Raw genomic sequence first — 14,280 nt, 5'->3', positions numbered from 1 at the left:
TTTCTTTTTTTAACGGAAGACTACTTGATCATCACTTTTAAAAGTATCGTGTAGGCTGTTTTCGAGCAAGATGTCTGATCTGCTGCTGTTGGTCGAGGGGCTCTGTGACCTGCACGGATTTCCATAGCTTGGGAAAAACAGCGGGGGCCAATTAAGAGGTTTAAACGAGTATTTTAATGAAGTCATTGCATGCGTAGATGTAGGCTAGTTTATTCGATATTTTTTTTTAAAGGCAATTAATTTTGATTGCCAATTTTACGTTATACGTTTTGGGAGGACCACTGGCGGTTGGATTATTGAAACCATATTAGGATTTGTGGAGATGTTGGGTCGTCAAGAAGACAAATTATGTGGAATTATCTCTGCTTTGGCGGCTTTGTCCTTCGTTTGCTTTGTTCAAAGGTAAGAGCACTTTGATTAACCAATTAGTGAACGTGAAATAGCCATTCAGCTAAATGTAGGAATATGCTGTCAAGTGTCAATCGTATTAACTGCAGGTACACAGGCCCACTTATAAGGGATATTGGAAGCGATATTATGCTCTATAATACGATTCTGTCAGGCGCGCGCGAGCGTAAAACCTTTCGCGTGCACGACATCCAGCCTTTGTGAAACATGGATATAGCCAACTCCCGGTATCAAATCAAAATGGTCATTTACAACGCACAGGGCGAGTTTCTGCCTAATCTCCGTTGGAATTACAGCCCATTTAGTCTACAAGGCTTAGTCGATGATTAGGTGAAATAATTTGATCAATCAGCCTACGATCAATAGGTTACGCTATGGCAATCAGCCAGATGAATTAGTCCAGAGGTCTTGGCCTTTGAGATATATATATTTTTTCTTTCTTTCTTTTTTTCTTTTTCCTTTCTTTTTTCTTTTTAGCAAACATGAATAACTATAGTCACAAATCACAGAATCAACTTGACAAACCTATGAACTATAACTATATGCCTATATCCACCAACACTATATCAGAAATAATAGGCTTCAAATGAAACATTTAGGTGAGGTTGCTACATGCTGTCAAATTATTAATTTAATAATGTGCAATAATTATAGATAAATTTATCCTGTAGAGGCTCCACTTTCAAATTATTATTATTATTACCCTTATTATTATTATTGTTGTTGTCTTTTAGTTGTTGGCTTAGTACCTGTATGACATGAACATTGTAGCTGTAGCACATAATATAGGCTACCCAAAGATCAGTTTGTTTTTACATCAACCTCAGGAGGATTTGAGTTACAGTTGTTAGTGATTCCCTCAGATCCCCTGTCATCCATTTTGACATTTTGGAATTTTGATTGCAGTTGGCCTCTACACCCCAATCATAAACTATATGGAATATATACACCAGTCTCAAAGTGGGGTCCAGGGACCCTCTGGGTTCCTTAGATTCCAAATAGACCCTTATACAGGTCTGAGGTCTGTAACTCCAAATGGAACCAAATGGACCCTTATACAGGTCTGCAACTCCAAATGGAACCAAATGGACCCTTACAGGTCTCAGAGTTATGGGGGTCCTTGAAATTAAACTTTTTGAGAACCACTGGAATACATAATGTTACAACATGTGGTCTGTGCAGTACAGGTGTGTATAAGAATTGTCCTCCGTTCACAAACCCCACAAGTCCTCTGCTTTCAGGGTGAACAAACTGAACATCTGCACAACATGAGAACTGAACCATGCAATGTCCCTGATTTATCCAGAGCTGAGAGTTTCTCTCTACCTGAGGGAATGATTTGAACTTCTCCAACACTCACTACACCCCCCCAACCACGCGCACATGCACACACATGCATGCACACCGCACACACACACGATTTTAACTGACCTCCTCTTATCTCAACCCCCTCATGCTCCCCCGACAACATGTTCTATGCACATGCACGCGCGTGCGCGCGTACGCGCACACACACACACACACACACACACACACACACACACACACACAATTTAGTGATTTCCTGTTCTCTCAACCCCCAGCCCAAAATACTTGCCATATATTGTACACAAATTTTGTCTTATGCACATGCACATGCACATGTTACACACACACGCACATGTTACACACACACACACACACACACACACACACACACACACACACACACACACACACACACACACACACACACACACACACACACACACACACACACACACACACCTCAGCTGGTGAGCTGCACAGGCTTGGACACGTGATCCAGGTTGCAGGTGTGTCAGTCATGGTAGCCATGCTGTACATTACTACTCTTACTGTATGTATTTGGCTGCAGAATCCCATCTGGCTTTGTAGAGAACCCAAGACCATGTGTTTTATCACAATGTGTTGTGAGCTTGTAGATCAGCTCTTTTCGAAAAACTGTGAATTTTGAATAGCCAGCTATGTAATATTGGGTTAAAATGGTTGAACCGATTTGGATGCTATTAAGTCATTTTGCTGGGGACCCCCTGGAATCCCCTCAAGGACCCCTGGGGGTCCCCGGACCCCACTTTTAGAACCACTGATTCAAACCTCTCAGCTCCGCTGCACATACTGCATACTGCTCCTAAAGTATTATACCGGTGAGGGTTTTGATTGTTAAATTATTTCAGTCTGTCAAAATCAAATAATTTTATATAATGAGTTAATTATTTGATTCTCACTTACTACGCTTACTTTAGGGACCAACTAGGTTCCTTGATCCATCTCTCAAATACTGGTACCTTTCCATTAGAAAGTTACTTGTGAGAGGTATCATCATAAAGTATAGACCAGTGATTCCCAAACAATGTGCCAAGGCACAGTACCTTGCAGTTTCCAGTGCTTTGTGCTCTCTCATTTCCCAATTAAAAAAATAGCATAAATAGCAGATCTACAAGCTCACAACATGGCGTAGTGTGATGCGTTGAGTGTGGCTATTTTCTCAAGGCATGTGTCATTGTGTGCCTTGAGAGTTTTGACTTGACCTGCTTGTGGGCCTTTTGTATAAAAAGTGTGAAAAGCACTCGTGCTGACCAACTTGGTTCATAGCATAGCATACAGTGACATGGGTCTTGGTAGGAAAAACACAGCATGTCACTGCCAGTGCCAACATACTATAGTTGACACTTCATTCAGTCGGGGCAGTCGGCAATTACTTATTTTTTCTTAGCGACTGTTACTGTATCAAGCTGAATCGGCTATTTGCAGATATTCAGGGGCGATGATCAATGTAAACTGCATTTTCTGTATAGTATTATCCAGTTATATATTCTTGTCGTGTTAACCACGCGAAACCACAGTGGTTCAGGGGTCTTTGAGGGGGTTCCGGGGTCGTCAGCTAAATGATCGATCGTTAGGAACCAAATGGACCCTTACGGGTCTGTAACTCAGAGTGTACGAATTCATTTTGTTCCATTTGTGCATTCTCATAGTTAAATTAACACTGAGGATTCAACAGTATAGATTGCTGTCTCAGAGATAAACATTTGATCACATAGGGGTTGGTGATCTAAAAGCAGTGCTTCTCAAAGTGGGATCCTGGGACCCCTAGGGCTCTGTGAGGGAGTTCCAGGGCGGTCCCCAGCAAAATGGGGAACCAGATTAATTTCACTATTATTTCCCTCCACCTCAAATGAGGGTCTAATTAATACGTATCAAGTCGTGGATCATGCATGGAAATGTTTGAGAATTATTGGACTCATGCATAATCAAACTGTGGGGACCTTGGAATGAAAAAGATTCAGAATCACTGCCCTAAACCTTTGGTACACTCATGGTTTCTCTCTCCTCAGCTCCTCTTCTGGGAACACAGGAATGTCCTTGGCCAAGTCCACTGTGGACAAGCTACTGAAGGGGTACGACATCCGTCTCAGGCCTGATTTTGGAGGTACGTGCAAATTATATCTGATCCCGGAGCTTGAGTGTCAATCCGTAGCGATCATTTAACTACAAAAAAATGTTCACAATTTCACAGTTGAATTAACACTCCAGAATGGACCATTAAAGCTGCAAACTTCAAGTTTCATGCCCTACCTGGGATTCTAATCCAGACCTCCAAATTTCAGCCACTCTCCCTTCTTTGGGAGAGATATTGTGCTTATGAGCTTCAGGCAGTAAAGTGTCCTATCTCAAACCAGGGTCAGAATGTCTCAATGGAAGAGTAAGGAGACCACCTCTAACTACCGCAGATATGCTAGTTGTATAGTATTAACATACAGTACTCTGCCATACAGATTAGTTAAAACAATGCTTCAGTAATTAAAATAAGCTCCGGATTGAATCTTAAAAGGGTCCATTCTTACACTTTTAGTGTTGAATTACTGTGTCGTTTACTGTGTATCAAGGCTATTTACAAGTCAAGGTTTGCTATTTTTAATGCAATGATATTTACTTGTCATTTCTATGAAATCTGTTGAAGAGTTAGCCAGTGGCAAAATCTAGGGAATGGCTTTGAAGTGACTGTTACAGCACCATGTCATTACTATGCATCTATTCACATATCCAAGATGGCTGCTTCTCCAGAAGTAGGGCACACATATATACAGTACACTGTTGAATATCTTCTCCAAACCAGTTGATTGTTGAATGTGCTATTTTCAATAAAATAGCCTACCATAATTGATCATTTGTATCACAGATAGCCATTTAACTACCGGTATACTATTTAAACCGACCTTAATATAAATGTTTTGCATGCTTTCACAGTCATGATAAAGCAGGATGTCATTTTCATCCTGGACCCGTGAAAAAACAATTATACTCTATCTAATATTGGCAGCAGCTGTAAGGGTGGCAGCCATATTGAGCTGATCTCTAAAAATGCCAGATCTTGCAAGCTCACAACGTTGCGTTGTGAGCTTGTGGGTCATCTATTTTTGGAGATGAGATTTGGCGTATATATGGAAAAAGTGCAGAGGCAACTCATGTCCAGTACAGAGGGTACAAGTGGTTAATTTCTCTGTACAGATTTACATAGGTCACTGGCCCCACTACCCACTCACTGCCTAGCGTGGATGGTTTGGGGCTTAGTATGTTTAAGGTCACTTGGTGATGATGTCATATGTCAACACCTAATGACCTTGGGCAATGTTCTGTGTTGGTGTCTTATATCCTCCTCCTACTGGAATATAAGATTACAGCCAACCACCTACTGTATTTGTTTCTACTCTTCATGAAGCACCATAAAACACCTCCAAAACATGAAAACCCACCCCCACCTAACCTAACACACTCATGCACACTCACGTGCGCACACACACACACACACACACACACACACACACACACACACACACACACACACACACACACACACACACACACACACACACACACACACACACACACACACACACACACACACACACACACACACACACACACACACACACACACACACACACACACACGTGGCTATTTTCTCAAGGCATGTGTCATTGTGTGCCTTGACATTTTTTACTTGACCTGCTTATGGGCCTCTGGTATAAAACGTGTGAAAAGCACTCGTGCTGACCAACTCGGTCCATAGCATACAATGACATGACAAGGAAAAACACACAGACAAGAGTGTCATTGTAAACTTTAGCATGTCACTGCCAGTGCCAACATACTATAGTTGACAATTCATTCAGTCGGGGCAGTTGGCGATTACTTATTTTTTCTTAGCGACTGTTACTGTATCAAGCTGAATCGGCTATTTGCAGATATTCAGTGGCGATGAACAATGTAAACGGCATTTTCTGTATAGTATTATCCTGTTATATATTCTTGTCATTTTAACCACGCTAAACCACGGTGGTTCAGGCGTCTTTGAGGGGGTTCCGGGGTCGTCAGCTAAATGATCGATCGTTTGGAACCAAATGATACAGACCCTGTAACGAACACACGGACGCACGCACACGCACACGCACACGCACACACACACACACACACACACACACACACACACACACACACACACACACACACACACACACACACACACACACACACACACACACACACCTTTCCATTTCCCCTTACCCTAACCATAACCGATTTACCCATAACCCTTAACATATACTACATCAAACTGCAGTAAAATCAAATTGGGGACACCATGGACACCGGAGCATGAGCTTGTAGATCTGCTATTTTCGGTGCATGACACCGGCATGCAACTCTCAGTGTGGGTTTCCCAAGCAGAGAGCAGCAGCAGCAGCAGCCTTTCTATCCCTCAGGCCAGAGAGCTGTGTAGTCCATCACAACATCAGTCAGCTGCTTCTGTTCTGACACAACTGCTGACGACCTTCAACTCCACAAAGTGAACAAAGAGGGTTTTAATTTGGTGGTGCTATAGGCTCTGGGACAGATGAACCGGCACTGACAAATGTTTGTAGGCTGAATTGACAGTTACTGAGGGTCCATTTCCATGGGCGCTACGTGGGCGAATAATCCATTGCCATTGAATTGTGTCATGTTTCTTTTTTCTTTTTTTTGGTTTTGGGCTTTCTTTGCATTATTGTTCAGGTACATGTAAATTCCTTGAATTAGAATACTCAGAAAGGTTAAGATTGTGACACCTGAACAGTCTTAGCTAACATCAGCATGTTTTGCGTTTTTGTTTTGTGTTTGTCACTTTGCGTTTTGTGAAGAGACAGGAAAGCAATTGTAGCGAGAAGTGATGGTAACCGCAATTGAGCCAGGGATGTTGTGCTTGATGACAAATCACATTCCGTCGCCACATTTAAGCAATAATACGCATAACAAGGTATACTATATAGCTACAGTATAAATTACGCAAATCTCTGTGTGCCATGCGTGCACGTGTGTACCTTGAAAACGGTCCAAACAATTGACTCATTGCGTGTGTTGCCGGGTGTGAAGTCGTCTATATATTGCCCAGCACCACTGATCCAACCGATATGTTCATATAAGCATTTATTTAGATCCAGCTGTCCAGAACTGCGATTCTGCATGTGTGCATGCACGTGAGTGTGTGTGTGTGTGCGTGCATGCATGCATTTGTAAGTATCTGTTCTTTGCGTATCTCAAGAAATGGACGACCGATCAACTTAAAATTTGCTCAACAAAGTATAGGGTTTAAAGTAACGCTTAAACATATTTCGCCACACAAATGGAAATAAAAACCTTTTTTTTTTTACTTGCCTGTGCTTGATTACGGTGATGTTTCATGTTTATATGCATCCTCTCACTGTCTCCATACAATCAATACACTTCATCACGGGGCATTGAGATTCATTACTAATTGTAAAGCACTCACTCACGCGCCATTGTATCTTGTACTGTGTGCTGGGGTTGGCTGGCCTGCTGCTCTGTACATCCATAGACACATTCACTGCTGTCTTCATTTACAAGGGTACCCTGGATCTACATCCTACTTATCTTTGTTCGGAAAACTGTCTGTTACTGTCTTCACTCCGGGGATTTATTTCTACAGACTGTCCTTTGTGCTGAGATTCATGCACTCTGCTCCTACTACTTGAAATTCCTCACAAAGAGTATAACCAATTCAATCTAGCTTTACTTTGTTATCCTATGTTCATATCAGTGAAGATCTTCAAAATATTGTATATATTTTTTCCTATATACAGGTTTAATGTTTGTTTTTAGTTCAATGTTTGTTTTAAAAATGCCATTGACAATGAAGGGAAAATTTACATCATCTTGTCCCTAACACAAACATTAAATGCCATTAACAACAAAGAGAATTTAATGTTTGTGTTGGCACCATTTGTTTTACATTACCATTACATCACCTAATCAACATGAGTTAGACTTATTAGCTCCCCTCACTTCACACGGGTGTGATTTCTTGGTCATGTATAGCGTTTAAGTGATTCAACCTGCAGAATTTGCCAGTGTGGATCTAAGGTGCGTTCACACAGGCAGGTGAAACGATGCAAAGACACGTTGTGAGTTGATTTGGAGCAGCTACATGCATCGTTGCGCCTTTACAATGTCATGTCGCTGGCTTCCATTGACAATGAATGGTAGACTGCATCGTTAAATCTGCCCCGTGTGAACGCAACATTAGATTGAAGGTGGCCAGCCTGTGATGTCATCTGTCAACTCAAGACATATGACATATTTCAAAGTATATTTTCAAGTATTGTGAACAATGAATGAATATGATTCTATATGTGAGCTTAGTGAAAGTGCACACAGGAAATGTGGTGTTGATCAGTCCAGTGATTTCCGAGATTACGGTAGCTCTGGACAGACACACAGAACCTCTTATAGAAGGACACCTCTTTCAAAGCCATGCAGTGCAAATGAAAGATACTTATGTGGCCTACTGGCAGTGTGCATGAGAAATGTGGCGCTGATCAGCAGTTTATGAGATTATCCCCCGACACACAAACAGACACACAGACTGTCCCTTTTAAAGACATCCAGACCAGTGATTCTCAACCTTTTTCATGTCAAGGACTCCCAGTTTGATATGCATGAGGCCACGGATCCCCATTCGACCCCCCCAAATAAAATAAAAACTAAAACCCAAAACGAAATAAAATTATAATATCCCAATTTATGTAATCTATATGTTCAGTATCCTCCAAGTTACAGACCTTTAAGGACCCCTGGTGAGTGGTGATCCCCGGAACCGACATTAAGAAACAGACAAACAGTGGTCTAGACCAGTGGTTTCTCAACCTTTTCACTCCATATTTGAACTGGAGACCCCCCACCCAGATAAGATGAACTGGAGACCCCCCACCCAGATAAGATGAACTGGAGACCCCCCACCCAGATAAGATGAACTGGAGACCCCCCACCCAGATAAGATGAACTGGAGACCCCCCCACCCAGATAAGATGAACTGGAGATGGGGGGTCTCCAGTTCATCTCCAGGAATTGAGGCATTACACACAGTTTGACTTGGTTCCCCAGATAAATATTGTGAAAAGGCCAATCTACAAACTCACGCCTCGCACCGCAAGATTGGCTGTTTTTGCTCCTACTACTGTCCGCTAAATCTTGTCCCCACAATATTTGCCATTGACAATGAATGGAGAAATTAGGTCAAACTTCCCCTAAATATGACGTAAATTAAACATCAAAACATTAAACGCCATTGACATTGAAGGGAAAATTTACGTCATATGTAAACGATCAAATCAGATAACCAATCATAGACAACAGGCATTCTGATTGGCCAGTATGAGATGATCCATGATGATGTATGATGATAAGAGCGCCCCTCACTTCACACAGGTGTGATTTTTGAGGGGCGCTAGCCCCTATACACAGGTTTAATGTATGTCTTTAGTTCAAAGTTTGTTTAGTAAACACATTGACAATAAAGGGAAAATCTACGTCATAATGTGTCATTTACGTCATATTGTCTCTTTATTGTTAATGGCGTTTAATGTTTGTGTTTGCACCGTTTGTTTTACATCACCATTACATCACCTAATCAACATGAGTTAGACTTTAATATATTAGCGCCCCTCACTTCACACAAGTGTGATTGTTTTGGTAGTATTTGACAATTTGGCCAATGTTTGAATTTATTTATAGTAGAGTTTGTTGCTTACTTTTGAGGTTTACTTTGATGTACTAATGGTCTTACTACTCACTTCATAAATGTGCAGGTCTGTTTACTGTTGAGTGAGAAAACAATGTTGCAGGTTGATCTAATCATCTAAGGACCCTGAGAAATCATTCTAGTCTCCCGCAGAGTCACACTGTAAAAGTCACACCCGTGTGAAGTGAGGGGCGCTCTAATCAATTATTGACCTTATACCAACCTTGAAACATACCTTAGGTACAGTATGTCACCAAGAATGTAATGCTTGTGTTAAAGGAGAATTTCATACTAGAAGGCTTTCTTACCTTTATTTGTAGTTGTTACGTCGCCACCAAAGAGGTCCAGGTGTTATTTTGTGCAAAAGTGCATTATTGGCTATTTCCCCTTCCATAAACCCTCAACATTAAAGTTTGAGCGATGGAAATAAGTGAATTAGCACAACACCCCATAGCCCCATTCAATTCAATGCAATTCAATGCAATTCATTGAGGGCTTATGCAGGGGAAATAGCCAATAATGTGCTTTTGCACAAAATAACACCTGGACCTCTTTGGTGGAGACGTAACAACTACAAATAAAGGTATACAAGAAAGCCTTCTAGTATGGAATTCTCCTTTAAGACAGAATCTTCACTATAGCTGTTGCCTGTTTATAGGAGGGGCTAGCTCCCCTCAAAAATTAGGCGACAAGAAGGAATTGAAGGATACATGGTGAGGTAGTCTGAAGGGATAGAAGGAAGGAGGAGTGTAGTAGCCACGGGGTAATCTAAGTGGTGGATATTGCTCTTGTCTTCATGTCTTTATGTATGTAAATTGTCTTGTTCTTTGTGTTATGTCAAATGTGTGTATATGTGTTCTGCATACTTGGCTGCTGGGTCGCAAGACAAATTTCAGTGTGAACTGACAATAAAGTACTATATCATATATCATATCATATCAGTGCTACTGTAGGTGCCAGGTGGTGAGGTAGTCGGAAGCGGTGAGTTTTCAAACTGAGTTAAATTCACACTTGGGATTTGACTGTGTAGATCCAGACGAAAGGCCCAGCCTGCAGCAACTTCATTCAGACCACAGCCCCTCTCCTCCTCACCCATTCAGACTACAGCCCCTCTCCTCCTCACCCATTCAGACCACAGCCCCTCTCCTCCTCACCACAGCCCCTCTCCTCCTCACCCATTCAGACCACAGCCCCTCTCCTCCTCACCCATTCAGACCACATCCCCTCTCCTCCTCACCCATTCAGACCACAGCCCCTCTCCTCCTCACCACAGCCCCTCTCCTCTTCACCCATTCAGACCACAGCCCCTCTCCTCTTCACCCATTCAGACCACAGCCCCTCTCCTCCTCACCCATTCAGACCACAGCCCCTCTCCTCCTCACCACAGCCCCTCTCCTCCTCACCCATTCAGACCACAGCCCCTCTCCTCCTCACCCATTCAGACCACAGCCCCTCTCCTCCTCACCACAGCCCCTCTCCTCTTCACCCATTCAGACCACAGCCCCTCTCCCCCTCACCACAGCCCCTCTCCTCTTCACCCATTCAGACCACAGCCCCTCTCCTCCTCACCCATTCAGACCACAGACCCTCTCCTCCTCACCCACAGCCCCTCTCCTCCTCACCCATTCAGACCACAGCCCCTCTCCTCCTCACCCACAGCCCCTCTCCTCACCACAGCCCCTCTCCTCCTCACCCACAGCCCCTCTCCTCACCACAGCCCCTCTCCTCCTCACCACAGCCCCTCTCCTCCTCACCACAGCCCCTCTCCTCCTCACCCACAGCCCCTCTCCTCACCCACAGCCCCTCTCCTCACCACAGCCCCTCTCCTCCTCACCACAGCCCCTCTCCTCACCCACAGCCCCTCTCCTCCTCACCACAGCCCCTCTCCTCACCCACAGCCCCTCTCCTCCTCACCCACAGCCCCTCTCCTCACCACAGCCCCTCTCCTCCTCACCACAGCCCCTCTCCTCACCACAGCCCCTCTCCTCACCCCTCTCCTCCTCACCACAGCCCCTCTCCTCCTCACCACAGCCCCTCTCCTCCTCACCACAGCCCCTCTCCTCCTCACCACAGCCCCTCTCCTCCTCACCACAGCCCATCTCCTCACCACAGCCCCTCTCCTCCTCACCCACAGCCCCTCTCCTCCTCACCACAGCCCCTCTCCTCCTCACCACAGCCCCTCTCCTCCTCACCACAGCCCCTCTCCTCCTCACCACAGCCCCTCTCCTCCTCACCACAGCCCCTCTCCTCCTCACCCACAGCCCCTCTCCTCCTCACCACAGCCCCTCTCCTCCTCACCACAGCCCCTCTCCTCCTCACCCACAGCCCCTCTCCTCCTCACCACAGCCCCTCTCCTCACTACAGCCCCTCTCCTCCTCACCACAGCCCATCTCCTCACCACAGCCCCTCTCCTCCTCACCACAGCCCCTCTCCTCCTCACCACAGCCCCTCTCCTCCTCACCACAGCCCCTCTCCTCACCACAGCCCCTCTCCTCCTCACCACAGCCCCTCTCCTCCTCACCACAGCCCCTCTCCTCCTCACCACAGCCCCTCTCCTCCTCACCACAGCCCCTCTCCTCCTCACCACAGCCCCTCTCCTCCTCACCATTGATCTCTGAGCCAAACTGGAACTCAGATGGTCAGCGGACCCTGATTGGCCGCCTTTAGCACATCTTCAGTCACATACTGTATACCCAACCAGCCTAACATCAGTATTGTGATTGTTCGTTCTATATTCGTATTGGTATGTTTTCGTTGAGTAAACAGCTTAAACTTTTGGCAATTGGCAAGCCACTTTAGCATGGTTTAAATTAGATTAAAGAAAGACTCCCCATTAGCCTATGTTGCTAATGGGGAGTCTTCCCGTGTCTTCCCCTTTTTGCTCCCTGTTTGTGTGGATTATTGGCTTTAGCTTTAACGTCTTAACAAATAGCCCTTGGATGTGTTGAACTACGAGAGGGGGAGAGAGAGAGAGAGAGAGAGAGAGAGAGAGAGAGAGAGAGCATGTACTATAAGAATTCAAATCACCCTTGTGGACTGTTGAATTTGATTAAGCAAAGTACCACAGAAATGGATAGCTATGGTTAGAAACAGTGGCACCTCAGTTAAAGCATAACAGCATATTTTGCTTTTTACCTGACTATATTTGACATGATCCTATATTTACCAGTGACTAAACTGTATATTATGTTTAGAGTAATTATTGTAGTGATTATTAAGTGGCAGTGACCAGTGCTCGATAATGGATGTAATTGCATTAAAACAGTAGCTTTGTGTGTGGTAGATCTAGACATGGGCACTCCAACCAACACTATACTGTACAATAGTGACTATTGTGGCCCAAGAATACTGTACAATCTAGATTCTTCAATATCGTGACTTGTGATGTCATTGAGTGCTGCTTGGTTGAGAAACAAGGTAGGACTATAGACATCCAGTTGACATGGAAATGCATGCTGAATGGCCTATATATGCCTGTGGGTGAGAAGGACTGGTTATAGACAGTGATTGGATTTATCACCCACCCTCTTTCACAGAGAGGATCAGCATCAACAAACATAATGCTTTACCAATGCATATACCGGTAGGTTGTGGTGTCCTGCTCACCGTTTAGTAAAAACAAGAAATGATTACATAGTAATATTTGTTAGGTGAAAGAAGCGCTGTCTCTGTTGTGTTGTGTTGTGTTGTGCCCCCCCCCCCCCCCCCCCCCATATTAGTATTGTTATTATTTTAGTAACGTGTATGTTTCTGTGTCACAACCTCGCGGCCGTTGTTTGCGTTCGTTTCCGACGTTCTGTGCGTGGTTCAATGACTGCGTTTTGTTGTCGCTTTCCTGCTGTCCAGCTCATAACATTACCAGCTCATGTCGTTTCCAGGCTGCCACTGTGGTCGTACAGCTTGCTCACTGCGGTGCGGAGTGCGGAAATCAGCCCTTTTGTGGTGCGTGTGGCATAGCTTACAAGACAGGCAATCATACTACTGTACACTACACTCCCATTGGCTTAGGCAGTGTGTGTGGCAGCCAATCAGGCAAGGCCGTCAGTATGACTACGGTATCGATCTTGTCGTCTACATTTCATGAGGGACGGTCTTATCACATGTATCATCATACATCACATTCCGGCCAGTCACTTTTGGTGTCCTCACTTTTCTGTCCTCACTATAGACCGATTCACAGAGGGTTTCCTGGGTGCGGCCATTACTGAGGTGTACCATTGAGTGCAGCAGCACTGATTAGCTACACCTGGCCTACGGAGCACCTGCTCCATGGATTACCCCTCAGTAATGGCCGCACCCAGGGCACCCCTCTGTGAATCGGTCTATATGTATCCTCACATTCTGTGCACCGCCAATCAAAGCATGGCTATGGGGTACACACAAACACAAAAAGCTGGGCATAGGAGGCGCTGGCGCCACTCAAAAGGTTTCTCCTGGCTCTATGGGTTGTGAAGGTTCCTTTCCCAATGCACCTTATATTTATTAAAAAAAAACAGAATTTTAGAGCCCTAGAACATTAGGGCAGCAGCTGGTGTATAAAGGCTACTTGCTCAGTGGAAAAAATAAACATTCATGCAGATCAGTGCAATTATAGGTAAAACACAAATCGGCCTCTTATAGCGCCACCATGAGGCTGATTTACAAACAATATTAAGTTTGTTTCTCTGCCTAGTCAGTGGGTATGTGAGTGCAAAATGTCATGTGATCGGTTCGGGACAACCCTACACATAAGTTTTGTGTATCTGCATATTTTAATGCCTAACTGTGTACCGATGTTT

The 14,280-nt window shown here is 44.3% G+C and overlaps 1 protein-coding gene across 1 annotated transcript in view; it reads left to right on the top strand.

The window, feature by feature from the left end:
* Positions 1-322: 322 nt before the first annotated feature.
* gabrb4 (gamma-aminobutyric acid type A receptor subunit beta4) overlaps positions 323-14,280 on the top strand; it is a gene marked incomplete at both ends in the record, with an annotated part of 72,671 nt that continues 58,713 nt past the window's right edge. The window contains 2 exons of the mRNA XM_083780377.1: positions 323-402; positions 3,765-3,859. Of these exons, the coding sequence (XP_083636503.1) occupies positions 323-402; positions 3,765-3,859 (175 nt within the window). The remainder of the gene's footprint in view (positions 403-3,764; positions 3,860-14,280) is intronic.

Source organism: Protomyctophum parallelum (genome assembly GCF_964188405.1).
Source record: "Protomyctophum parallelum genome assembly, chromosome: 1".
NCBI lineage: Eukaryota > Metazoa > Chordata > Actinopteri > Myctophiformes > Myctophidae > Protomyctophum > Protomyctophum parallelum.
The sequence above is the reverse complement of the archived record's forward strand: the minus strand, read 5'-3'. Positions and strand labels throughout refer to the sequence as shown.